A 25,861-nucleotide genomic window follows, 5' to 3' on the forward strand; every position below is an offset into this window, starting at 1 on the left:
TCAGACTTTATTTTTTGGGCTCCAAAATCACTGCAGATGGTGACTGCAGCCATGAAATTAAAAGATGCTTACTCCTTGGAAGGAAAGTTATGATTAACCTAGATAGCATATTGAAAAGCAGAGACATTACTTTGCCAACAAGGGTCCGTCTAGACAAGGCTATGGTTTTTCCAGTGGTCATGTATGGATGTGAGAGTTGGACTGTGACAAAAGCTGAGCGCCAAAGAATTGATGCTTTTGAACTGTGGTGTTGGAGAAGACTCTTGAGAGTCCCTTGGACTGCAAGGAGATCCAACCAGTCCACAGTCCATTCTGAAGGAGATCAGCCCTGGGATTTCTTTGGAGGGAATGATGCTAAAGCTGAAACTCCAGTACTTTGGCCACCTCATGCGAAGAGTTGACTCACTGGAAAAGACTCTGATGCTGGGAGGAATTGCGGGCAGGAGGAGAAGGGGACGACAGAGGATGAGATGGCTGGATGGCATCACTGACTCGATGGACGTGAGTCTGAGTGAACTCCAGGAGTTGGTGATGGACAGAGAGGCCTGGCGTGCTGCAATTCATGGGGTCGCAAAGAGTCAGACACGACTGAGCGACTGAACTGAACTGAACTGAAGAGAGTAGATCTTAAAAATTCTTATCACAAGAAAAAAAATTTTGAGGTGAGGTGATGAGTTAACTAAATGTAATGTAGTAATCATTTCACAATACACACATGCATATCTTTGGGGGTTTTCTTGGCCACACTACACAGCACATGGGATCTTAGCTCCCCTTCCTGGGATCCTAGAACTCATGCCACCTGCATTGGGAGTGTGGCATTAACCACCAGGGAAATTCCCAAATCATGCACATCTTAAATTCATACAATGCTGTATGTCAATTACATCTCAATGAAATAAAAAAGGATATCAGCATAAATAATTTGATCTTTAGATCTTCACCCAACTTGATTAGCTAGTAAATAGGTTCTCTTTGTCTAGCTCCTTCAGTGATATTCTCTTTTCCTAGAGCTTCTGTTATCAGCAAATTGAGATTCACAGCACAATACCTGAATAAACAAAACACCTTTAAACCCCTAAAATAAAAAAGTTAAAAATTAAAGACAAAGAAAACCTCTCCCTTGACTTCACAGCCACTTTAGCCAATGCCCTGCTTCTTAGTTCCCTTTTTCTTATCCTTCACGTCTCAATGCCTTTTCCTGGGATGCCTTACACAATCACTCAATTATATACTTTATAAGTAGCTACCCATTGGCTTCCTATTACATCCACTTACTTAAATTCTCCACAAGACATTCATCACTATTAGATATTTTTCATGTTTATTTGTTTTGTGTTTGCTTTCCATCACAGAATTTAAGCTCTTATCTCTCAACAAGGAATCTGTTTGTCTCCTTCAGTGTTGCATTGCCAGGACCTCAAACATTGTCTCAATATTCTAGGACAATACTTCCATTGTCTTTATAGGCTCTAAGAAATCTGCTCTTACTTCTCTGACCTTATCTCCAACTACCTCCTCCCTGGCTCACTACTCTACTTACAAAGAACAATTTGCTCTTTCTTTGCCAGCCTCCCTCTTTCTTCAGGTCTTTGCTCAAAAGTTACCTTCTCACTCAGGCTTTCTCAATTTGGGAACTTAAAATTGCAGCCCCTTACCCTTTGCCTCTTCACTTGCTTAATTTGTTTCCAAATTACCAAATCGTAATATACAATTACAATTGTATATTACAATTGTATATTTTCTTATTGCCTGTTCGCCTCATGAAGGCTTTGCTGAACCCCCAAGCCTACAGCACAAAACAAAAAATATTTATTAAATGAATGGGTTTGTGAAATAATTGCTTAAATGAATATCAGATGTGAAATTATTTGCATGTGTAAGGTATCATTATGGGCAGTAAAATTATCTATGTTAATAAGTAATCTTAACTTCAGTATTCATGCTTTAATTCTTCACATTTCGGGCATGGAGTCCTACACACGACAGACTCCCAAAGAAAATCGTTTTTTTGAATTTTATAGCTGGAGGCGTGGGTCCGCGAGTCTACCAAGGCGGGAAGCAGTTGCTGGCCCCACCCTGGGCCCGCCCCTGTAGGCGATGACCACGCCCACCGAATGTTGAAAGCCTTATAGGCGAGTGACGTCAGGCCGTTTGTTGTCATTGGCGGCTCCCAAGATGGCGTCCATCATGGAGGGGCCGCTGAGTAAATGGACTAACGTAATGAAGGGCTGGCAGTACCGTTGGTTCGTGCTGGACTACAATGCAGGGTTGCTCTCCTACTACACAGTAAGTCCTTGGAGGCAAATCCCCGGCTGCCTTGGGAGTCGGGATTCCTCGGTGGAGGTGGGGAACAGGCTTTTTGGTAGCCCGGTAGAGGTTGCTAGGATGGGGGTGCCGCCGTACGGGAGGGTTCCCTCGTAGGGGAGGGTTTTGCGCCCCGGATAGCCAATGAGGGTGAAGGAGATGCTCGCGCAGCCAATAAATAGGCACCGGTTGTATGATTTATGGGGTGGGGGCGAGCCGTGTTCCTTTCTTAGGGTCCTGTATTTGTTGGGCGGTAAACAGGGGGGCGCGTTGTAGGTAGGTAGATGGTTGTAGTCGTGGCTTGAAGGGTTCGGTCTCGGGATCTGTGCAGTTTCCACATGTTATCATGGACTTGACAGTGTCCCCCACCAGGCCCTGTAGACGGCCGCGCCCCTTAGCTTCCCTCCAGGGATTGAGGAGCGCTGCTTTCTTAGAGCAGTGGTCTGACGAGCTTGGCCAGGTCCTGAAAGTGACTGGGCGTTGCTCAACATGAAGGATTCGGAAATACCTCCAGTCTGCCCAAGTTGAGTGTGTCTTTCACAGGACTCTCCTCCATTCAGCGGGGGGCGAGCGTAACCGACGCCTTAACTTTTGAGAGCAGAGGATTTCCTACACAGCAAGTCTCTTGTTAGCGAAGAGAGACTGCATTAGTGCGATGTCTCCTGGAAGTTATATTCTGGGAAGAGCTGAGTTAAGGGCTTCAGTGTCGTTAAACACACATCAGTGACTGCGGGAAAGGTCCATGAATTGCTGAGAATCTTATGTTCTGAATGTCGCTCCACCCCGACGCGTTAGAAATGGAAGGTGGGTGGAATTAAAGAAATTACTTCCAAAGGTATTGTCTCTGAATGGTGTCTAGTTAATAATAGCCAATGAGAGGGAGGAAGCCTCTTCAAACGACAAAACAGAAATGTCCTGAAGTCTTTAGAAAATAATAGAAGGGAAAAAATTGTGACTATGGAAGAAGGATTAATGTCAACGAGAGGAATGGGGACACTAGTATTGATATTTTTTCGTTAATTTAAATATTTATTGAGCGCCCACTACGTGTTAATTATTATTGCTTTAGGCTAGGTGTGTGTGGATGTGTGTGCTCATGCGTGTGCATGTGAGCGAGAATCAACAAAGTTCAAGATATTCTTTTCTTGAATCAACAAAGTTCAAGATATCCTTTTCTCTGGAGCTTATATTCTAATAAGGTGGTTCCCTTGATTCTTTTTACTTGCAATAACTGCAGAATAAAGTATTCATTATCCCCATTTTACAGTTTGGAATCTGAGGCTCCAGGCTTTTCAGCGATTTGCTCAAGGTCACAGAGCTAGCAGTAAGCAGTGTTATCAGGAGTCTAAGTAACATGGCTTTCTTTTTCCTTTCACTTTCACTACAGGAATGAGAAAAATGCAATCTTTGAGTTACTAAAGACAAACCTACAGGAGTAAAAAGTAAAAACTTTCACACCAACTTCCTTTCTTTACATAATTTTGAAGGGGGAAAAGACTGAACAAACCTGAATGAAATTTAAATACATTGTTCAAGATTAGCTAGCTATGAAAGAGAGGCAAATGAACATTATATCCTGAAAACTCTGAAATTATGAAATCTCATAGTTCAGATAGATGAAGAGTAATAATAAGTTTCAGTAGAAGTGATAATCAGAAAATCGCATGGACCCTTTCCAGCCCATTCAAAGTAATTTCAGTGGCACTGTGGAATGAAGTTACTCTACAGATCTCAAATTTGTGTGGGTCTGAATTTAGGGCCACACTGGAGGGGCCCCAAGCTGGGGTTCTTGGGAACTCCTCTCCCAGACAGAATCTTCTTTTTTTCCTGTTTTTCTCACTTTGGCATATCTTTTTTCTGCCTCCTTGCCCTTTAGTTTCTGAGTATCTTGACAAATTTCTCCTTGTCTTTGGCTAAACATGGCTTTTTAAATTATGCTTCTTTCTTCTCTCTCCCATTACTTATCCTCCCTACTGAGATTAAACTATAAAACATCATCCTTGCCAGTAGAAGGAGGTATCATATTTCTCACTAATGGATGTTTAGAAATTTTCTTTTCTTTTTTTTCCTTGTTTTTTTTTTTTTTTGGTGTTAAAGTATTTGTTTGTAGAGAAACAACAGAGGAATATTGTAAAATAAAATGATTTTGTGAAAATAAGATGATACTCAATGCCAAATTAAAGGAGGTCCAGTAAAGATGAGAAAAGGATAGGTATTCACTTAAAGAGAAAGTAGGAGACACATTGAATATTGGCAGTGAATTCTGTACACTTCAACATTGTTTCATTACATTAGGATTTGGAAGGATGAAGGTACATCTTAATGATCTGCATGCTGCTGATAACTTGGAGCTGCATCTTCCAGGAAGATTATCTGAATAGTTGCACAGCATTTTAAGCAGAGCAGTAAATAGCAAGTCACTCTAATCACTTGCACTCTGGTCTGGCTCTGTAGTTGGAGGTCTGTCTGTTCTAGGGTGGCCATGGAAACCCTGAACGAAACTAGATTGACCTTGCTTTAGAGTTGGCCTATACCAAAAATTGATATTGAGATAATCTCAGGGTTTTGGAAAAGATCACGGGAATTGCTGTGAACTAAATAGTTTCACCCAAACCTCACCTTCACCTGAACTTTTGGTCCTGGGCCCAGACCCTTACCTGTCCTCTGGGAATGAATAGTTTTTTTACTTTACATTTCTTTTATTTTCATTTTATGTAAATTTTCAGTTCTTGAAAAACCGTTTAGTAGATATTCTGTTTAATACAGGAACAGAAAAATTGATTACCTTCTTTAGAAAATAGATTTAGGCAACCTTTTCAGGTCACGCTCCTGTCTTTTAATTATTAGAAACAGTGGTTTATTCAGGAAGCATTTATTTGGGACTTTTTAATAGGCACTTTATATATGGACTTCCCTCATAGCTCAGTTGGTAAAGACTCTACCTGGAATGCAGGAGACCCCCGTTTGATTCCTGGGTCAGGAAGATCCGCTGGAGAAGGGAAAGGTTACCCACTCCAGTATTCTGGCCTTAAGAATTCCATGGAGCATATAGTCCATGGGGTTGCAAATAGTCAGACACAACTGAGCGACTTTCATTTTCACTTTACTATATATGCCGGAGATAAAAGCATGAAGGAGAGAGTCCCTTCCATCTAGGAACTCAAAATCTTGCAGAATAGACACCTAAACATAATTTCAAAAAAGTGTGATAAATTCTACAATAGAAGTAAGAATAGACTGCTGTGGGAACATTGCCTAAAAAAGGCTAGAGAGACGTTTGAGCCGAGACTTAAAGGTAGAAGAGAAGAAGGGCATTTCAGGCAGTGGGAAATATGCACAAATTGGGAAACTTGAGAACATAAAGTCCGTTAAGAAGATAGTGAGAATTTCTGAGCTTCTTTAATGTAAAGGCATGAAGGGAGATAACAGGAGATTGAATCCAGAAGGTATTTGGAGCCATAGGTCAGGCCTGGAGATGAAGATCTGTTAGATTATAGCATAGAATTTGTTAGTTGAATTTGAGGGTGAGCTGTACTGAGTCTTCCTTGCGGCACATGGGTTCTTTGTTGTTGCTCATGGGCTTTTCTCTAATTGCGGTGTGTGGGCTCCTCGTTGTGGTGGCTTCACAGGTTTCGTACACAGGCTGTAGGGCGCAAGGCCTTCAGTGGTTGTGGCCCATGAACTTGGTTGCCCCCCGGCTGTGGAATCTTAGTTTCTGGACCAGGTAGCAAACCAGTGTCCCCTGCATTGGCAGGCAGATTCTTAACCATCGGACCATCAGGAAAGTCCCCTGTTAGTTGAATATTTATTGAGAGGGATAAGGATATAAATTTGGGAACACTGTTTAAACAGCTAACCATTTATGTGAATCATGATCACAGAGAAAGACGAGAAAGGAAAGAAAATTGAAGGAGATATAGATATATGTGAGGAGTTGTTAGACTAGAAAGCAGGTGTTCATACCTTTTGATTATCAAATGTTTATTGAGGATGTACTATGTGCTAGGCACTATGCTGGGAAGAGGGGTTAAAATGGTAAATAAGATGGGAATAGTCCATGTTCTCATGATGCCTAGAGTCTGCCGGGGTGTACATCAAGTAAGAGCTGTGATGGAGAAGAGTAGGATGTTGGGAGGTACACAGGTGGGCAGCTTGCTTCTGTCTTGGAAAAGATTTCCTTGAAGAGGTAGGTTTGCTTTGACCTGAGTGGTGAGTAGAGATTAGCCATGTAAGCAGAGAGGGAAAACTGCTTGAGATAGAGGGAATAGATGTTTTTGAAAGAGACATGAGTAAGGAGCTTGTTAGTCCTGGAATTTAGGCTGTGAGGTGGACAATAGTGCGATGAGAGGGAGAAAGAAGCAGGGGCCAGTTAATGAAAGACTTTCTTGGTAAACTGAGCTAAGGAATTTAAACTTTTCACTCAGGGCAGTGGAAAGTCACCTAAGTGTTGTAAGCACTTTTTGTTGTGGAAAAAACTTTCATAATACAAAATTTGTTTGAAACATAACGCGAAAGATGATAGTAAAATGAATTCCTGTCACCCAGCTTGTGCAGCTATCAATATATGGCTAATCTTGTCTTATTAATACTCCCAAAGCTCCTTCCTACCCCACTGGATTACTTTAAAGCAGATCCCAAATCTCTTATTATTTCATTTGTGAATATTTCAATATGTTTTACTGTGTTTAAGTTCCTTGATTTTTCTCAAACATTCCTTGATTTTCTCAAACCCTCACCAGTTGGTTTATTTGAGTCAGAATTCCAAACAAGAGCCACACGTAAAACTGAGTCTCTTTTACTCTGTAGGCCTTCCCTCCCTCTTTTTCTTTGCCATTCATTTGTTGAAGAAAGCAAATTATTCTCTAGATTTTCCACATTCTAGATTTTGCTGAGAGTATTCTTGTGGTGTATTTAAACATGTTCCTTTATCCTCCATGTTTCCTATAAACTGATACTTAAAGCTAGAAGCTTAATTAAATTCAGCTTTTTCCCCCCACTTTGGGCAGCAATACTTTGTAGGTGGAACATATTACAAGTATCTCCACTTTCTGATAGTTTGCTTTACTCTACTTCTTTTTTAGAAAAGACCTATTTTCCTGTTTTTGCTAACCAAAAGAAATCCAAAGAGGATTTTTGCTTTTGTGGAAAATACACAAAAAGTAAAAATGGCATTCAGAGTTTTTGTTTTTGTTTTTCCACAGCGAGCTGCTATAGAGTCAGTGAGCGCCCTAAGCAGCAAGAGTGACACCAGCAAGTTCCTTCCCTGGGATCTATGGGCTTCCCAGGTGGCACTAGTGGTAAAGAACCCACCTGCCAATGCAGGAGACATAAGAGATACAGGTTCGATCCCTGAGTTGGGAGGATCCCAAGGAGAAGGGTATAGCAACCCACTCCAGTATTCTTGTCTGGAGAATCCCATGGACAGAGGAGCCTGGAGGTCTGTAGGGTCACTAAGAGTCAGATGCAACTGAAGCGACTCAGCTTGCATGCATGCTGGGAACTATTAATACATAGTAGCAAGCTGCTGTAGTTTTGAACTGTGTTTGTGAGCATCTTTACTTTATCTCAGTTTATTTTGTGCATCTGTTAGCAAGGTGTATCCTAAGGCAATTGCGTCATTGCTTTATGCCATTTTGGCTTAGGGAAGGTTTCTTAGGAACAGAGGGAACCTGTACATCAAGTGGCCCATGATGTCTGGTTGTCTCTCTGTGATTTTTAAAATTAAACAATAGGTTCAGGTAAAGTTTGTATTTGGATTATGGAGAAATAGTGAAGTCCTATTGACAGGATTTCAGTGATTGGATGTGAGTGAAGGGGAAGGAAGAGTTTGATGAAATCCAGGTTTTTAGATTTAGTTGAATGAATGATGATAGGGAAGATAAGTATAGGTTGGGTGGAGAATGGTAGTTGCTTTGGGGCATGTTGAAATTGTAGTAAAGATATTGCATAGTCTGGAACTTAAGAAAAAAATCTGGGCTACAGATAAATATTAGCTTTACACATATGGAGAGATGAGAGGGTGAATGAGTGGGAATAATAGAGAGCTTTAGATAGAACACTGAGAAACACCATTGGGTTAGGTATCTATTGCTTTATAACAAATTGGCCATAATGATTTTAGCTGCTTAAAACAATAAACATTTATTATCTGTGACTCAGAACTTTGGACTCAAGGTCTCTCATGAAGTTGCAGTCAAGACATTGGCTATATCTGCAGTCATTTGAAAGACTTGACTGGAGCTGGAGGATTTGCTTCCAAGATGACTCACTCTCATGTCTGTTGGCAGAAAGCCTTAGTCCTTACTGGCTCCTGGAAGGTGGCCTCAGTTCCTCACCAGCTAACCTCTCTGTTGGGCTACATGAGAGTCATCGTGACAGGGCATCTATCTGGCTTCACCCAGAAGGAGTAATCCAAGTGAGAGCAAGGAGAAAGCTGAAGTGCCTATTTGACCTGGTCTGAGAACATCACTTTTGCCTTCTTCCATTTATTAGAAATGAATCATTAAGTTCAGTTCATGCTACAGGGGATGGGAATTTTAGGCATGGGAAAGAGAATTAGCCTCTGCCTTTTGAAAGGAGTGTCAATTTATGGAGGGATTTTAAGCCATCACAGTCGTTTCTAAGGGATTTGGGTAGAGAAAAGAGCCTGCACAGAAGAGTGAAAAGGGACAGCCACAGATAGCCAAGAAAAACCAGAATGTGGAGTCAAGGCAGGAACTGGCTTGAATACTGTTGAGACAATTGAATAGATGAAATCTTAAAAATACTCATTGGATTGATCAAGTTGGACATCACTGATGCCCTGAAAAAGAGAAGTTCCCATGGAGTCAGAAGTTTGGAAGTCAGAGTGGTTTGAAGAGTAAATAGGAGGCAAGAAGTAGAGAAGATGAGTTTAGATTGCTCAAGGTGTTTCATTATGAAAGAGGAACAAAGGAATATGGAACTGAGAGGAAAGAGCTTCTAAGGTAGGAGTATGCTTAAATGTTTTAGGGATGGGAAGCAGGGTATTTATTGAAGATGAGAGTAGAGTTAAGATTTAAGGAATGTAGTAAAGATTTAGATTAGTGGCCATGGGAAGTGGAAAAAGGAATAACTTGGGTCACATTCTGAGAAGGCAATGGCAACCCACTCCAGTACTCTTGCCTGGAAAATCCCATGGATGGAGGAGCCTGCTAGGCTGCAGACGATGGGGTCGCTAAGAGTCCGGCATGACTGAGCGACTTCACTTTCACTTTTCACTTTCATGCATTGGAGAAGGAAATGGCAACCCACTCCAGTATTCTTGCCTGGAGAATCCCAGGGACAGAGGATCCTAGTGGGCTGCTGTCTATGGGGTCGCACAGAGTTGGACACAACGACTTATCAGCAGCAGGGTCACTTTGAAATTAACCAGGTTGTAAGAGGAGCCTCTTGAGAAGCCTATATGCAGGTCAGGAAGCAAGTTAGAACTGGACATGGAACAACAGACTTGTTCCAAATAGGAAAAGGAGTACGTCAAGGCTGTATATTGTCACCCTGCTTATTTAACTTCTATGCAGAGTACATCATGAGAAACGCTGGGCTGGAAGAAGCACAAGCTGGAATCAAGATTGCTGGGAGAAATCTCAATAACCTCAGATACGCAGATGACACCACCCTTATGGCAGAAAGTGAGGAGGAACTAAAAAGCCTCCTGATGAAAGTGAAAGTGGAGAGTGAAAAAGTTGGCTTAAAGCTCAACATTCAGAAAACTAAGATCATGGCATCTGGTCCCATGACTTAATGGGAAATAGATGGGGAAACAGTGGAAACAGTGTCAGACTTTATTTTTTGGGGCTCCAAAATCACTGCAGGTGGTGATTGCAGCCATGAAATTAAAAGGCGCTTACTCCTTAGAAGGAAAGTTATGACCAAGCTAGATAGCATATTGAAAAGCAGAGACATTACTTTGCCAACAAAGGTTCGTCTAGTCAAGGCTATGGTTTTTCCAGTGGTCATGTATGGATGTGAGAGTTGGACTGTGAAGAAAGCTGAGCGCCGAAGAATTGATGCTTTTGAACTGTGGTGTACTCATGATGTACTCTGAGTATAAGTTAAATAAGCAGGGTGACAATATACAGCCTTGACGTACTCCTTTTCCTATTTGGAACAAGTCTGTTGTTCCATATCCAGTTCTAACTTGCTTCCCGACCTGCATATAGGCTTCTCAAGAGTCTTCTCCTCTTGAGAGTCCCTTGGACTGCCAGGAGATCCATCCAGTCCATTCTGAAGGAGATCAGCCCTGGGTGTTCTTTGGAAGGAATGATGCTAAAGCTGAAATTCCAGTACTTTGGCCACCTCATGCGAAGAGTTGACTCATTGGAAAAGACCCTGATGCTGGGAGGGATTGGGGGCAGGAGGAGAAGGGGACGACAGAGGATGAGATGGCTGGATGGCATCACCGACTTGATGTACGTGAGTCTCAGTGAACTCCGGGAGTTGGGGATGGACAGGGAGGCCTGGTGTGCTATGATTCATGGGGTCTCAAAGAGTCAGACACAACTGAGCAACTAAACTGAACTGAAGAGGAGCTAGTTGAGGTTATAAAATATGATTTGTTTAGTCATGAACTGTAAGTATTTAACACTCTTTCTTGTTTTGTATTGTCTTTATGACATTTCAGAGAGAAAAGTTAGAAATAGTGAGTTAGTAAGTTGTCAGGGTCACTCAAGGTTTTCTTTAAAAGGAATCATTGGAGAAATGATGTGTTTTGCTGTTAACATGCTAGCTGGAAGAGAGTCATAGTGACTTTGCATTTCAAAAACACTGGTAATCTGAACACATTTAAATATTACTTGACAGTCCTTAGCAATGTCTGGAAGGTGATAAAATCTCTCATCTAATTCTTGGATTTTAGGTTTTTGAAGAGCTTAAATATATGTGTTTTTCTTGCAAAGATGTAAAAGAGGGAATCTCAGATTCTCCTAGAAATGTATCAGCACCACTCCCATCAAGCATTTAAAAGTGAATTTATACTTTTGTAAGTAAACTTCTTGGTTATATCAAATGTTTTTTATTAAGCTTACATGGTACATATTAATAATCCAAATTAATAAAATAGCTTTAGAATTGCAAAAGGAACACAAGAAAAATTGTACCTAATCTAAATGCCCTGAAAAGAAGTATGTGGAAATTTTATGTCTTGTGGTTTCTTGAATACCCTAGTCAGCCTTAGTTTTTCTCTTTTTTGATTTTTTTTTTGTTTGGCTGTGCTGTGCATGGCATGTAGGATCTTAGTTCTCCAACCAGGGATGGAACTTGCACCCTCTAAAGTGTAAAGTGTGGCGTTTTAACCACTGGACCGCCAGGGAAGTCTCTATTGCATTCTTTATCTGTACAGCAAGCTTGTAAACTCCTTGATAGTACTATTAGCATGATAATTTTCAAGCCCTATAAATATAGTACATCATTCTCATAGTGAATGGAATGTCCAAGGCCCTTTAAGAGATGTGATGTAGAAGATTGTTTTGGAATCATTGCTTATACAGCCTTGTAAATTTTGCAAAATATACTGATAACAAATGTGTTTATGGCTTATGTAAAACCTGATTAAGCTTGTATTAATAACAATGGCTTTGTTTTAATCATCCTTACCCTGTAGAACTGTGTGGGATCTTTTGGTTAGTGTGGTACATCAGACAAGCAGTCAGTTCTTGCTTTATTGCAGGCAGTTTTGTTGATGATAGTAATTTGTAGAAGGATAGAAAGCAGAGCATATTCTTAAATATGCCACTGTTATATGTGGCAGTTGTCATAGGATTAGATTTTCAACTAGTTGTATAATGTCAGTCAAAGCTAGCTAGAACAATGCTCAAGAGAGTTAGATTAAGGACCTATTTCCTTTTACTGCTTATAGAGAAAAACAAATGGCCAGCTGAGTCTTTTTCTTCTCATTTACTATATTGTAAAGGATAATCATCTTAGACTAATTTAAACTAAAAAATTTTACTTTTTTGGTACATGATACATGGAATCATATAAATGAAATCATATTTGGGGAAAGTATTTTGAGGTATTCAAAATTAATTTTTTCCCATTCACATGACAAAGATTATTATGAATGTTAATATTCTGATTCCTGGAGTTTTTTCACATTGAGCCTTCATGCTAAATTGTCTACTTATTTAATTGAATGCATTTTATTTTAGCATTACTCTTATGGCACAGGTGGACAGATGAAATATTGGATGAATATTTGGTTTGTCATTCTGGCAGCTGCCTCTAGTCTCTTGATCTTCCTCTTTCCTCCGTCTCTCATAAATGATACCATGCTTCCCAGAGACAATAGAGTTCATTTGGTGGGAACACTCTCAACTCCCTGTACTGCCACCTATTGGTATAACTATTTTCCTGCCTATCCCTTCCCTGCGTCCTCCCTGACATAATGGAAGAGGTAATCCTTGGGTGGGCTTTTCCTGGTGGCTCAGTGCTAAAGAACCCCCCTGGCAATGCAGGAGATGCAGGTTCAGTCCCTGGGTTTAGAAGACCCCCTGGAGAAGGAAATGACAACCGACTGTAGTATTTTTGCCTGGAAAATCCCATGGACAGAGGAGCCTGCCAAGCTACAGTCCATGGGTTGCAAAAAGAGTTGGACACAACTTAGCAATTAAGCAACACCACCAATCCTTGGGTATTCTGGATTCCATCTACTCACGAATTTTTAGAGAATCTCAGTCTATAGGTTTTTCTCCTTTTTCTGCTTTCTCCTTCCTCTCGCCCATTGTCTTCTACTTCTTTCTATGTACAGACTTTTGTTGTTTAAGAATATTTTGCAATATAACAACTAAACATCATAGTTGTAACAATTTCATATGGAAAATTTTAATACGTTTTGGGATTGCCTGTTGCTTTTCATTTTTTTGGTACGGTTAGTTTTGAAATTGGAAAGTGTAAGCCCTTCAGCTTTGTTCTTTCTCAAGATTGTTTTGGCTATTCTGGGTTCGTTGAATTTCTGTATGAATTTTAGGATATACTGACTTTTTCATTAACAAACTTGGGCTATATCTCTCTCAAGTTGAAAAATATCTTTGCTAATTCTATGTCCCCCTGGAAAAACCATCTTCACCTCTCTTCTTCAAGTTAGATAAACCTATTGAAAGAGTCTTCTACATTGTCTGTCTTTATTCATGCATTTACTGTACAGCAATCTGTTTTTACCTCCAAATTTCACTGAATATCCTAGCAAAAGTCTCCAGTGAAAGCTTTGTTGCTGAACCCAGTGGGTGCTTTTAACTTTTCATTTTAATAGCACTGTCTCTGCAGAATTTGACATTATTACTCTTTATTTTAAATTTCAAAAAGATAGTTTCATTGCTCTTGAAGAGATGCAATATATCCTTAATTTAAAAAAAATTGAAAAAGCATATAAAATAGAAAGAAGCAAAGTACTACCTGAAATCCTACTATCTGTGTTTTGGAGAATAGCTTTCCTAACAACTCTTTATGCTTAAATACACGTTTATGTATATTTTATATAAATGGAATCATTATATATATATAATAATCTACAACCCAGAAGCATTTTATTAAAAAATTTTCTATAGATATGTTGTACCATTTTGTATTGTATTTCTTCAACTAGCAAAATGAGCAAAGGATATCTTTTTTCCTTCATCCTTACTTAATGAGATCTCAGTCATCTGGCTTTGGGAGATTAAGATTCCTATGCTGTCTGTGATGCAGGAAGACAATGTACAATAATCTGTATTATCTCCCATAGTTCTGCTCAGCTGGATAGTACCCAGGCTACTTGATTAAGGGCAGTTCAAAAACCCACCCACAAACAGAAGACTCTACTTCTTAATGAGGGAGTGACAAAGTTCTAAAAGAGCTTGTAGGATGAGAAATACCATTATAGGCCATTTTTGGAAAATGCAGTGTGCCATAAGCCTCTACTATATTAATCATTGTTGTAGGTATTTTCTAGTATTGTCAAATATATCGCTTCATTAAGCCTCATAACCTCTTCCATTTTTCCTTGCTACCACTATAGCATATAAACCACCCGGGTCTGGTGCAAAAACTTCGTAAGTGTTCTCTTTGTTTCCTTTTTGCTCTCTAAAGTCCATTTTTTTATCAGTAGCCCAAGTGATCTTTTAAAAAAAGGAAAAAGGAAGATCATATTTTTCCCCCGCTTAAAATTCTCTAGTGGCTATAGGAAAAAAAAATTCAAACTCTTTACTATGACTTACCACCTTGTAAGCACTGAAGAATTGATGCTTTTGAACTGTGGCGTTGGAGAAGACCCTTGAGAGTCCCTTGCACTGCAAGGAGACCCAACCAGTCCATCATAAAGGAGATCAGTCCTGAGTGTTCATTGGAAGGACTGATGTTGAGGCTGAAACTCCAGTACTTTGGCCACCTCATGTGAAGAGCTGACTCATTTGAAAAGACTCTGATGCTGGGAATGATTGAGGGCAGTAGGAGAAGGGGACGACAGAGGATGAGATGGTTGGATGGCATCACCGACTCAATGGACATGAGCTTGGGTAAACTCCGGGAGTTGGTGATGGACAGGGAAGCCTGGCATGCTGCGGTCCATGGGGTCACAGAGTCGTACGCGACTGAGTGACTGAACTGAATTGAACGGATGGCCTTGTGATCTTTCTCCACTTAACTTTCTACAGTAAACCTTTTGCTCACCACTATATCCACTGTAGCTTTTTTTTTCCTCCTGTTCCTTGGACACCTCAAGCTTGTTCCTATCTCAGGGTCTTTGTGTATATTTTCTGGCTTCTTGGACTGATACTCTCCCATGACTGTAGCATGCCTGATTCCCTTCTTGTTATGCAGGTGTTCATTTAGGCATCACTGCTCAGAGAAGCCTTTCCTTAACAACCTGTCTAAAGTACACCTCACTATCAGTCACTAGCACTAGCACACTGGTCTTTTTTTTTTTTTTCACTTGATGGTTTAGAATATAAGCTTATTTTATTTTATTTAAAAAATTAATTTATTTTAATTGGAGGCTAATTACTTTACAATATTGTAGTGGTTTTTGCCATATATCGACATGAATCAGCCACAGGCACACATGTGTTTCCCATCCAGAACCCCCCTCCCACCTCCCTCCCCATCCCATCCCCCGGGGTCATCCCAGTGCACCAGCCCTGAGCACCCTGTCTCATGCATCGAGCCTGGACCAGCGGTCTGCTTCACATATGATAATATGCACGTTTCAACGCTACCCTCTGAAATCATCCCACCCTTGCCTTCTCCCACAGAGTCCAAAAGACTGTTCTTTATATCTGTGTCTCTTTTGCTGTCTTGCATATAGAGTCATCGTTACCATCTTTCTAAATTCCATATATATGCGTTAGTATACTGTACTGGTGTTTTTCTTTCTGACTTACTTCACTCTGTATAATAGGCTCCAGTTTCATCGACCTCATTAGAACCGATTAAAATGCATTCTTTTTAATGGCTGAGTAATATTCCATTGTGTATATGTACCACATTTTTCTTATCCATTCATCTGCCAATGGACATCTAGGCTGCTTCCATGGCCTGGCTATTGTAAACAGTGCTATGATGAACATTGGGGTACATGTGTCTCTTTCAATTCTGGTTTCCTTGGTGTAGCACACTGGTCTTGATGTATTTTTTCATAGCATTTATTGTTAGCTGCTAAACTTACTTTGTTTTTCCTGTTTAGTGTCTGTTTCCCTCCTCTGGAATGTAAGTACTGTGAGAACAGAGACTTACCTTCATCATTTTACCTTTAGCATCTAGAGCAATGCTTGGCATTTAGTGAATATTCAGTAAATATTTATGGAATGAGCAACAGGTGAAGTAGTTTATATATTACTTCCTTTACACATGAAGAAATTGAGACTTAAAAACTCACACAGTAGTTTCTCTGTATGTGATTAAGTCTTCTAACTCCAGATAGAATGTTCTCTCACTGAATTGTGCTAGTGTTGATATTTTAAAATGACAAACCCAAGTTATCACTAGTCTGCTTATAGGTGATAACTGAGTTACATCATTATCACAATGAAATAAACTTTCTGCATGCTGCTGCTGCTAAGTAGCTTCAGTCATGTCCGACTCTGTGCAACCTCATAGATGGCAGCCCACCAGGCTCCTCTGTCCACGGGATTCTCTAGGCAAGAACACTGGAGTGGGTTGCCATTTCCTTCTCCCAAACCTTCTGCATAGGCTATTATTCTAAGGTAGAGACTGCATTGATGAATCATTAAAAAGTACTGAGTCCTTTTACATCTAAGTTGAAACACCAAGGATGAATGAAAAACTCTCTTTCCATTCCAGTAAAGAGAAAGCCTCCTAGAGAAGGGAAAGGAGGAGCAGATACTAAGTCTTAGAATTTGTTGAGTAATGAGTTTTTTATATTCACAAAACATGACCACAGAAAGATAGTGGCACATTCTTGAACATAATTCTTTGAAATTTTCATCACCCAGAAGAGGATGAAATGTACATTTCAGATAGATGATACGTTGTGTGACCAACCCTCTGTTCTGTGCTTGCGTGTCAGCTCTTCTGCTTTCGTTTTTTTTTTTTTTTTAACCCATTGCAAAGAGTCGGACACTACTGAGCAATGGAACAGCAACAGCAATTCTGAAGTAAAATTAGACCTAATAAAGAATGAGTGTTTTTATTCTTTAAAGTTTTATTTACTACTGAATTATAGTTGATTTACAATATTGTGCCAGTCTCTACTGTACACCAAAGTGATTCAGTTATACATATATATACACTTTTTAAAATATTCTTTTCCATTATGGTTTATCACAGGATATTGAATATAGCCCCCTGTGCTATACAGTAGGATTTTGTTGTTTATCCATTCTGTATATCATAGTTTGCATCTGCTAACCCCAAATTCCCAAGCCATCCCCCCCATCCCCTCTCCCCCTTGGCAATCACAAGTCTGTTTAGAATGAGTGTTTTTAAATTGCCTTTTTAAAAAGTGTTTCTCCCTCCCCCGCTCACCCTGTTTATAAAAGTAAAATGTTTATCATAGATCATTAACTAATCAAGTCCTCCACAGTCTCCTAAGCCCTTTGGCACAGTTCTTGAATTCTTGACCTACTTCCTTATTCTTCCTTGTAGTCTTTTTTTGTTTTTTTTTTCCTTGTAGTCTTGCTTTCCCTTAAGCAACAACATCTAAAAGAAATGCTTTAAGAAAATAGTTTCTTGGGCAGTATTTGAATTTATAACAACTTCCCCCCTATCTTTTGATCACATGCTGTATTTTGAGTGCTTTTCCTAGCTAATCTGGGGACCATTTTCAACAATTTATTCGCAAGAATGTGTTCTCAGTTCTAAATTCCAAATCAGAACAAGGAGCTTTTGTAGCATAACCTTATTCTAAATTGAGGCATGTAGGAAGAGTCTTAGAATTAGGACTGAGAGTTCAGATATCTGTGGTTCTGGCTATTGTTCTTGCTAACCAGATTATTTTAGGTGTTGTACAAATTTTCCCGTCTTTAAATTTTTCTAGTGCTGTTCTTGTTTTTCATCTTTTCATGATCTTACTGTCTTGGGCCCTGACTTAGTCTTTTCCAAATAAGGAGAAACACTCTTGGGCAATTTTTGATGAAAAAGTGAAGTTGAATGATAATAATGGATTATTACTGTACAGTTTGGTGGGAAAAGTACTAAATAACATAAACTTCCTGGAGTTTAACACACCCCTATCATTTCCTTCAGTCATTTTTTGTGAAATAACATTAATCACTATTTAGTATTTGGGCAGTATAAAATTCAGATTTAAATTTGAAGAAAGTAGGGAGAACCACTAGACCATTCATGCGTGACCTAAATCAAATCCTTTAGGATTCTACAGTGGAAGTGACAAATAGATTCAAGGGATTAGATCTGATAGAGTGCTTGAAGAACTATGAACAGAGGTTCGTGACACTGTACAGGAGGCAGTGATCAGGACTATCCCCAAGAAACAGAAATGCAAAAAGGCAAAATGGTTGTCTGAGGAGGCCTTCCAAATGGCTGAGAAAAGAAGAGAAGCAAAAAGCAAAGGAGAAAAGAAAACATACCTATCTGAATGCAGAGTTGCAAAGAATAGCAAGGAGAGGTAAGAAAGCCTTCCTCAGTGATCAATGCAAAGAAATAGAGGAAAACAATAGAATGGGAAAGACTAGAGATCTCTTCAAAAAAATTAAGAGATTCCAAGGGAACATTTCACACAAAGATGGGTACAATAAAGGACAGAAATGGTATGGACCTAACAAAAGCAGAAGATATTAAGAAGAGGTGGCAAGAATACACAGAAGAACTATACAAAAAAAATCTTCATGACCCAGACAATCATGGTGGCATGATCACTCACCGAGAGCCGACATCCTGGAGTCTGAAGTCAAGTGGGCCTTAGCAACCGTCACTATGAACAAAGCTAGTGGAGGTAATGGAATTCCAGCTGAGCTATTTCAAGTCCTAAAAGAAGATGCTGTTAAAGTGCTGCACTCAATATACCAGCAAATTTGGAAAACTCAGCAGTGGCCACAGGACTGGAAAAGGTCAGATTTCATTCCAATCCCAAAGAAAGGCAATGCCAAAAAGTGTTCAAACTACCTAAAAATTGCACTCATTTCACATCCTAGCAAAGTAATGCTCAAAATTCTCCAAGCTAGGCTTCAGCAGTATGTGAACCGTGAACTTCCAGATGTTCAAGCTGGATTTAGAAAAGGCAGAGGAACCAGAGATCAAATTGCCAACAACAGTTGGATCATAGAAAAAGCAAGACAATTCCAGAAAAACATCTACTTCAGCTTTCTTGACTACACCAAAGCTTTTGTGTGGATCACAATAAACTGGAAAATTCTTAAAGAATTCTTAAAGGCAGACCATCTTACCTTCCACCTGAGAAATCTGTATGCAGATCAAGAAACAACAGTTAGAACTGGACATGGAATAATAGACTGGTTCTAAATTGGGCAAGGAGTATGACAAGGCCTATGTGGTTGGATGGCTTCACCAACTTGATGGACATGAGTTTGAGCAAATTCTGAGAGTTGATGATAGACAGGGAAGCCTGGCATGCTGCAGTCCATGGGATCACAAAGAGTTGGACACGACTAAGTGACTGAACTGAACTGATTTTGAGGAACAAAACAAAAATAGAAACTATACATTGAGGTTCAGTATATATTGACATGCTAAGTAATTTGCAGTACTTAGGTTACTATTTAGTATTTTATGTTATGGTTAACTTTTCTTTTCTTTTTTTTTTTTTTATGGTTAACTTTTCTTGGAAAGGATCCAGAAACCCCCATCATCAGAGTTGTGCTTAATTAAACCCTGTGAAATGGTTCTTGTCACTCATCTGTTGACCTGAATTTTTGACTTAAAGATAAAATTATCCTTTTTAAGAAACAGTAAAAGACCTGGGACTTTACAATTTAAGAGATCACAGATCAAAATACGAGTCTCCAGTCCTTTACCTGTAGTTCAGAAATCCCTGAGTCTCTGAATTCCAGAAGTTTTTTTTCCTAAATGTGTTATATTCTCATTTGGAAGTAAAGCCTGCCTTGAACTGTGTGGTTAATTATAATCTCCATTATGCTTAATATAAATGTATGTTGTACTACCAAAATATTAGTATGCTTGATTGTGAAATTAATTAAATGCTTAATAATCCAGACTCTGTTGCAGGTGTGTGACAGTTTATGTACTATTTGTATGGTACTTTTTGAAAATTCTGAATTTTAAAGCACATTTGAACCAAAAATCTCAGATAAGTGATGTGGACCTCTATCTGGTCTAATGACCTAGGGTTTATATGCTAGCAGTAGTTCAGAAGGCAGAGGGGGTACCACCCTCTGAAGCACTGCTGCAGTGCTTTGTGGGGTGATATTTGCGCTGATGAATTCAGAGGATCGCTGATTTGACACACAGCCTTTGTGGCTCGGAGAAACTTTGAAAGGAGACTTAAGTTAACCAGATCTGTAGTAACTGTGGTAGAAATGCATAACCTTTAGAGTCAGACCTGGATTGGAATTCTCTCTGCTGCTGCTGCTGCTAAGTCACTTCAGTCGTGTCCGACTCTGTGCGACCCCATAGACGGCAGCCCACCAGGCTCCTCCGTCCCTGGGATTCTCCAGACAAGAACACTGGAATGGGTTGCCATTTCCTTCTCCAATGCATGAAAGTGAAAAGTGAAAGTGAAGTCGCTTAGTCATGTCTGACTCTTTGCGACCCTATGGACTACAGCCTACCAGGCTCCTCCATCCATGGGATTTTCCAGGCAAGAGTACTGGAGTTGGGTGCCAGTGCCTTCTCCGGAATCCTCTCTATCTACCTGTTATCTGTGAATCCATGGGCAAGTAACTTACGCCTTTCTGAGCCTTTATTTTCTCAATTATAAAATGGGTATAATAAAAGAACCTATATCATAAGATTGGTATGAGAAGTAAATAAAATTGTATTTAATTGTGTTTAAAGCACTGCCCCAGGATTATAAGAGTTCAGTTCAGTTCAGTCACTCAGTCGTATCTGACTCTTTGCCACCCCATGAACCTGCAGTGCACCAGGCCTCACTATCCATCACCAACTCCCGGAGTTTACCCAAACTCATGTCCATTGAGTTGGTGATGCCATCCAACCATCTCATCCTCTGTCGTCCCCTTCTCCTCCTGCCCTCAATCTTTCCCAGCATCAGGGTCTTTTCAAAAGAGTGAGCTCTTCACATCAGGTGGCCAAAGTTTTGGAATTTCAGCTTCAACATCAGTCCTTCCAATGAACACCCAGGAGTGATCTCCTGTAGGATGGACTGGTTGGGTCTCCTTGCAGTGCAAGGGACTGTCAAGAGTCTTCTCCAACACAACATTTGAAAAGCATCGATTCTTTGGCGCTCAGCTTTCTTCACAGTCCAACTCTCACATCCATACATGACCACTGGAAAAACCATAGCCTTGACTAGACGGACCTTTGTTGACAAAGCATACTTCTTTTTAGTATGCTATCTAGGTTGGTCATAACTTTCCTTCCAAGGAGTAAGCGCTTTTAATTTCATGGCAGCAATCACCATCTGCAGTGATTTTGGAGCCCAAAAAAATAAAGTCTGACACTGTTTCCCCATCTATTTGCCATGAAGTGATGGGACTGGATACCATGATCTTAGTTTTTGGAATGTTGAGCTCTAAGCCAACTTTTTCACTCTCCTCTTTCACTTTTATCAAGAGGCTCTTTAGTTCTTCTTCACTTTCTGCCATAAGGGTGGTGTCATCTGCATATCTGAGGTTATTGATATTTCTCCCGGCAATCTTGATTCCAGCTGGTGCTTCTTCCAGCCCAGTGTTTCTCATGATGTATTCTGCATATAAGTTAAATAAGCAGGGTGACAATATACAGCCTTGGAATACTCCTTTTCCTAATGACCAGTCTGTTGTTCTATGTCCAGTTCTAACTGTTGCTTCCTGACCTGCATACAGGTTTCTCAAGAGAAAGGTCAAGTGGTCTGGTAGTCCCATCTCTTTCAGAATTTTCCACAGTTTGTGGTGATCCACACAGTCAAAGGCTTTGGCATAGTCAAGAAAGCAGAAATAGGTGTTTTTCTGGAACTCTCTTCCTTTTTCGATGATCCGGAGGATGTTGGTAATTTGATCTCTGGTTCCTCTGCCTTTTCTAAAACCAGCCTGAACATCTGGAAGTTCACAGTGCATGTATTGCTGAAACCTGGGTTGGAAAATTTTGAACATTACTTTACTAGCGTGTGAGATGAGTACAGTTGTGTGGTAGTTTGAGCATTCTTTAGCATTGCCTTTCTTTGGGATTGGAATGAAAACTGACCTTTTCCAGTCCTGTGGCCACTGCTGAGTTTTCCAAATTTGCTAGCATAGTGAGTGCAGCACTTTAACACCATCATCTTTTAGGATGTGAAATAGCTCAACTGGAATTCCATCACCTCCACTAGCTTTGTTCGTAGTGATGCTTCCTAAGGCCCACTTGACTTCACATTCCAGGGTGTTTGGGTCTAGGTGAGTGATCACACCATCGTGATTATCTGGGTCATGATCTTTTTTGTAGAGTTCTTCTGTGTATTCTTGCCACCTCTTCTTAATATCTTCTGCTTCTGTTAGGTCCATACCATTTCTGTCCTTTATTGAGCCCATCTTTGCATATAATGTTTCCTTGGTGTCTCTAATTTTCTTGATGAGATCTCTAGTCTTTCCCATTCTATTGTTTTCCTCTATTTCTTTGCATTGATCGCTAAGGAAGGCTTTCTTATCTCTCCTTGCTATTCTTTGGAACTCTGCATTCAAATGAGTATATTTTTCCTTCTCTCCTTTGCTTTTCGCTTCTCTTCTTTTCACAGCTATTTGTAAAGCCTTCTCAGACAGCCATTTTGCTTTTTTGCATTTCTTTTCCATGGGGATAGTCTTGATCCCTATCTCCTGTACGATGTCACGAACCTCTGTCCATAGTTCATCAGGTACTCTGTCTATCAAATCTAAGAGTTCAGTACATGTTAACAAAAAAATAAAGTTTATTAGTGTTTAACATGTAATAATATTCATTAAGTGTATTTACATTGTGGTCACTATTGCATAAACTAATATTCAAATTTGTTAATTCATAACAAGAAATATAATTGTTAAGGAGACTGCATATTTAGGCTATCTGATTCATACATTAATACAGTCTCTGTAAGCAAGCTATATGGGATGCCAAATTTATATGCAGAAGCAGGCCAAAGAGAGCTATAGATATTTAAAGGCATCAGGCTTTGGTATCAAGATGCAATATCTCTGTGTTAGATACGTAACCTATTACAAGAACAGATCTAATCTCTCGGTCAGCAAAACATCTGACTTTCTGGTTCTAGTTCTGACCTTCCTACTGTAGTTCTTTTACTATTAATACTTTCTATACTTAGTATAATATCATAATTAGTATAATTACCTCCAGGCTGTTCCAGCTCTTAACGATGTTCTTATATATATCTCTGTTCTGTGTCTGTTTTCTTTAAAGGAAGGCAGTCATCTTCCAGGATCTTGGAAAGACCCCAGACATCATTGTCCCCTTGTATACTGATTCTGTATATTTCCCTAAAGCTCTATCCACCTGATGTGAAGAGCCTACTCATTGGAAAAGACCCTGATGCTGGGAAAGATTGAGGGCAGGAGGAGAAGGGGGCGGCAGAGGATAGTTACATAGCATCACCGACTAAATGGACATGAATCTGAGCAAACCCCGGGAGATAATGAAGAGCAGGGGAGAAGGACAGATGTACTGCAGTCCAGAGTCAGACAGAACTTAGTGACTAAACAACAACAAAGTCTCTATCTGTAGTATGTGCGTGTATGTGTGCTAAGTTGCTTCAGTCGTGTCTGACTCTTTGTGACCCTAGGGACTGTAATCCACCAGGCTCCTCTATCCATGGGGATTCTCCAGGCAGAAATACTGGAGTGGGTTGCCATGCCTTCCTGCAGGGGATCTTCCCAACCCAGGGATCAAACCTGCCTCTCTTACTTCTCCTGCATTGGCAGGCGGGTTCTTTACCACTAGTGCCACCTGCTACTGCTCAACTGAGGCCTTTCTATAATGTGGAGTGGGAGATGCGGGAGTTATCTGTAGTGTAAAACTTGAGGGATGAATGATGGGGAATATTCCTCAACAATCAATAATGAATATTGATTTTCATTCATCTGAAGTATTTTCAAATTTCCCTTGTTATTTTTTCTTTGAGCCATTAGTTGTTTAGGAGTATCATTTAACTTCTACCTGTTTGTGGATTTCCCAAATTTCCTTCTGTTATTGAGCGTGCCTTTTAATCTGTTTTGGTCAAAGAACATACTTTGTTTTATTTATGTTCTTTTAAATTTATTGAGGCTTGTTTTATGGCTTTAACGTATGTCAGTCCCAGAGCTTCCCTGGTGGCTCAGATGGTAGAGAATCTGCCTGCAATGCAGGAGACCTGGGTCTGATCCCTGGGTTGGGAAGATCCCCTGGCGAAGGGAATGGCTGCCTACTCCAGTATTTACTCTCTCTCTCTCTTTTTTTTTTTTTTTTTTAACTTTTTTTTTTTTTTTCTCCTGTAATCCAGTATTCTTACTTGGAGAATTCCATGGACAGAGGAACCTGGCCCGGGCCACAGCCCATGAGGTCACAAAGAGTGGGACACAACTGAGTGACTAACACTTTTACTTTTCATGATCAGTCTTGGATAATGTTCGATTACATTTGCAAATAACTTCTTTTCAAGAAGTTTCTTTTGAAAGGCACAAAAGAAACATTGCACATTGCTTCTGTTCACAGCCCACTGGCCTATACCTAGATACAGCATATAGCTAGCTGCAAGAGGCTTGAAATGTAATAGTTAGCAGGGGAGCCATGTGTTCAGTTAAAATTTGGGGTTCAGTTCAGTTGCTCAGTCATGTTTGACTCTGCAACCTCATGGACTGCGGCATGCCAGAGTTCCCTGTCCATCACCAACTCCTGAAGCTTGCTCAAATTCATGTCCATTGAGCTTGCTCAAATTCATGATGCCATCCAACTATCTCATCCTCCGTCGTCCCCTTCTCCTCCTGCCTTCAGTCTTTCCCAGCTTCAGAGTCTTTTCTAAGGAGTCAGTTCTTTGCATCAGGTGGCCAAAGTATTGGAGTTTCAGCTTCAGCATCAGTCCTTCCAATGAGTATTGAGGACTGATTTCCATTAGGATTAATTGGTTTGGTCTCCTTACAGTACAAGGGACTCTCAAGAGACTTCTCTAACACCACAGTTCAAAAGCATCCATTCTTCGGCGCTCAGATTTCTTTATGGTCCAACTCTCACATCCATACATGACTACTGGAAAAACCAAAACTTTAACTAGACAGATCTTTGTCGGCAAAGTAATGTCTCTGCTTTTTAATATGCTGTCTAGGTTAATCATAGCTTTTCTTCCAAGGAGAAAGCATCTTTTAATTTCATGGCTGCAGTCACCATCTGCAGTGATTTTGAAGCCCCCCCAAAATAAAGTCAGTCACTGTTTCCACTGTTTCCCCATCTGTTTGCTATGAAGTGATGGGACTGGATGCCGTGATCTTAGTTTTCTGAATGCTGAGTTTTAAACCAAATTTTTCACTCTTTTTGACTTTCATCAAGAGATTCTTTAGTTCTTCTTCACTTTCTGCCATAAAGGTGGTGTCTGCATATCTGAGGTTATTGATATTTCTCCTGGCAATCTTGATTCCAGCTTGTGCTTCGTCCAGCCCGGCTTTTTGCATGATGTACTCTCCATGTAAGTTAAAATTTGGGGTGGAGGATGTTAATACTGAAAGGAAGAAGAGGAGAATGGATTTTGGGGGACAGGCATGTGATAGGCAGCGTTATATTGTATTTGTGGTAATTTACTTTGAAATTTTAATACAAATTGTAATCTGAATCAATAGCTTGGGGTTATCATAAGGATTAATATAAATTATTTCTTTGGGGGTGCTGAGTCTTAGTGTGGAATGTGGGGTCATTGATCTCTGTTGAGGCATGTGGGATCTTTCAGATGCAGCATGTGGGATCTAGTTTCCTGACCAGGAATTGAACCCAGGCCCCCTGCATTGGGAGTCCAGAGTCTTAG

At 40.1% G+C, this 25,861-nt stretch overlaps 1 protein-coding gene across 4 annotated transcripts in view; it reads left to right on the forward strand.

The window, feature by feature from the left end:
- Positions 1 to 2,155: 2,155 nt before the first annotated feature.
- Positions 2,156 to 25,861, forward strand: part of OSBPL9 (oxysterol binding protein-like 9) — a 164,788-nt gene continuing 141,082 nt past the window's right edge. For all 4 annotated transcript variants that reach the window (XM_010849699.1, XM_010849714.1, XM_010849722.1 and 1 more), the window contains exon 1: positions 2,156 to 2,289. In XM_010849699.1, coding sequence (XP_010848001.1) covers positions 2,179 to 2,289 — 111 coding nt within the window. In that variant the 5' untranslated portion in view covers positions 2,156 to 2,178. The remainder of the gene's footprint in view (positions 2,290 to 25,861) is intronic.

Source organism: Bison bison, unplaced genomic scaffold (genome assembly GCF_000754665.1).
Source record: "Bison bison bison isolate TAMUID 2011002044 unplaced genomic scaffold, Bison_UMD1.0 scf7180017851016, whole genome shotgun sequence".
NCBI classification, from domain to species: domain Eukaryota; kingdom Metazoa; phylum Chordata; class Mammalia; order Artiodactyla; family Bovidae; genus Bison; species Bison bison.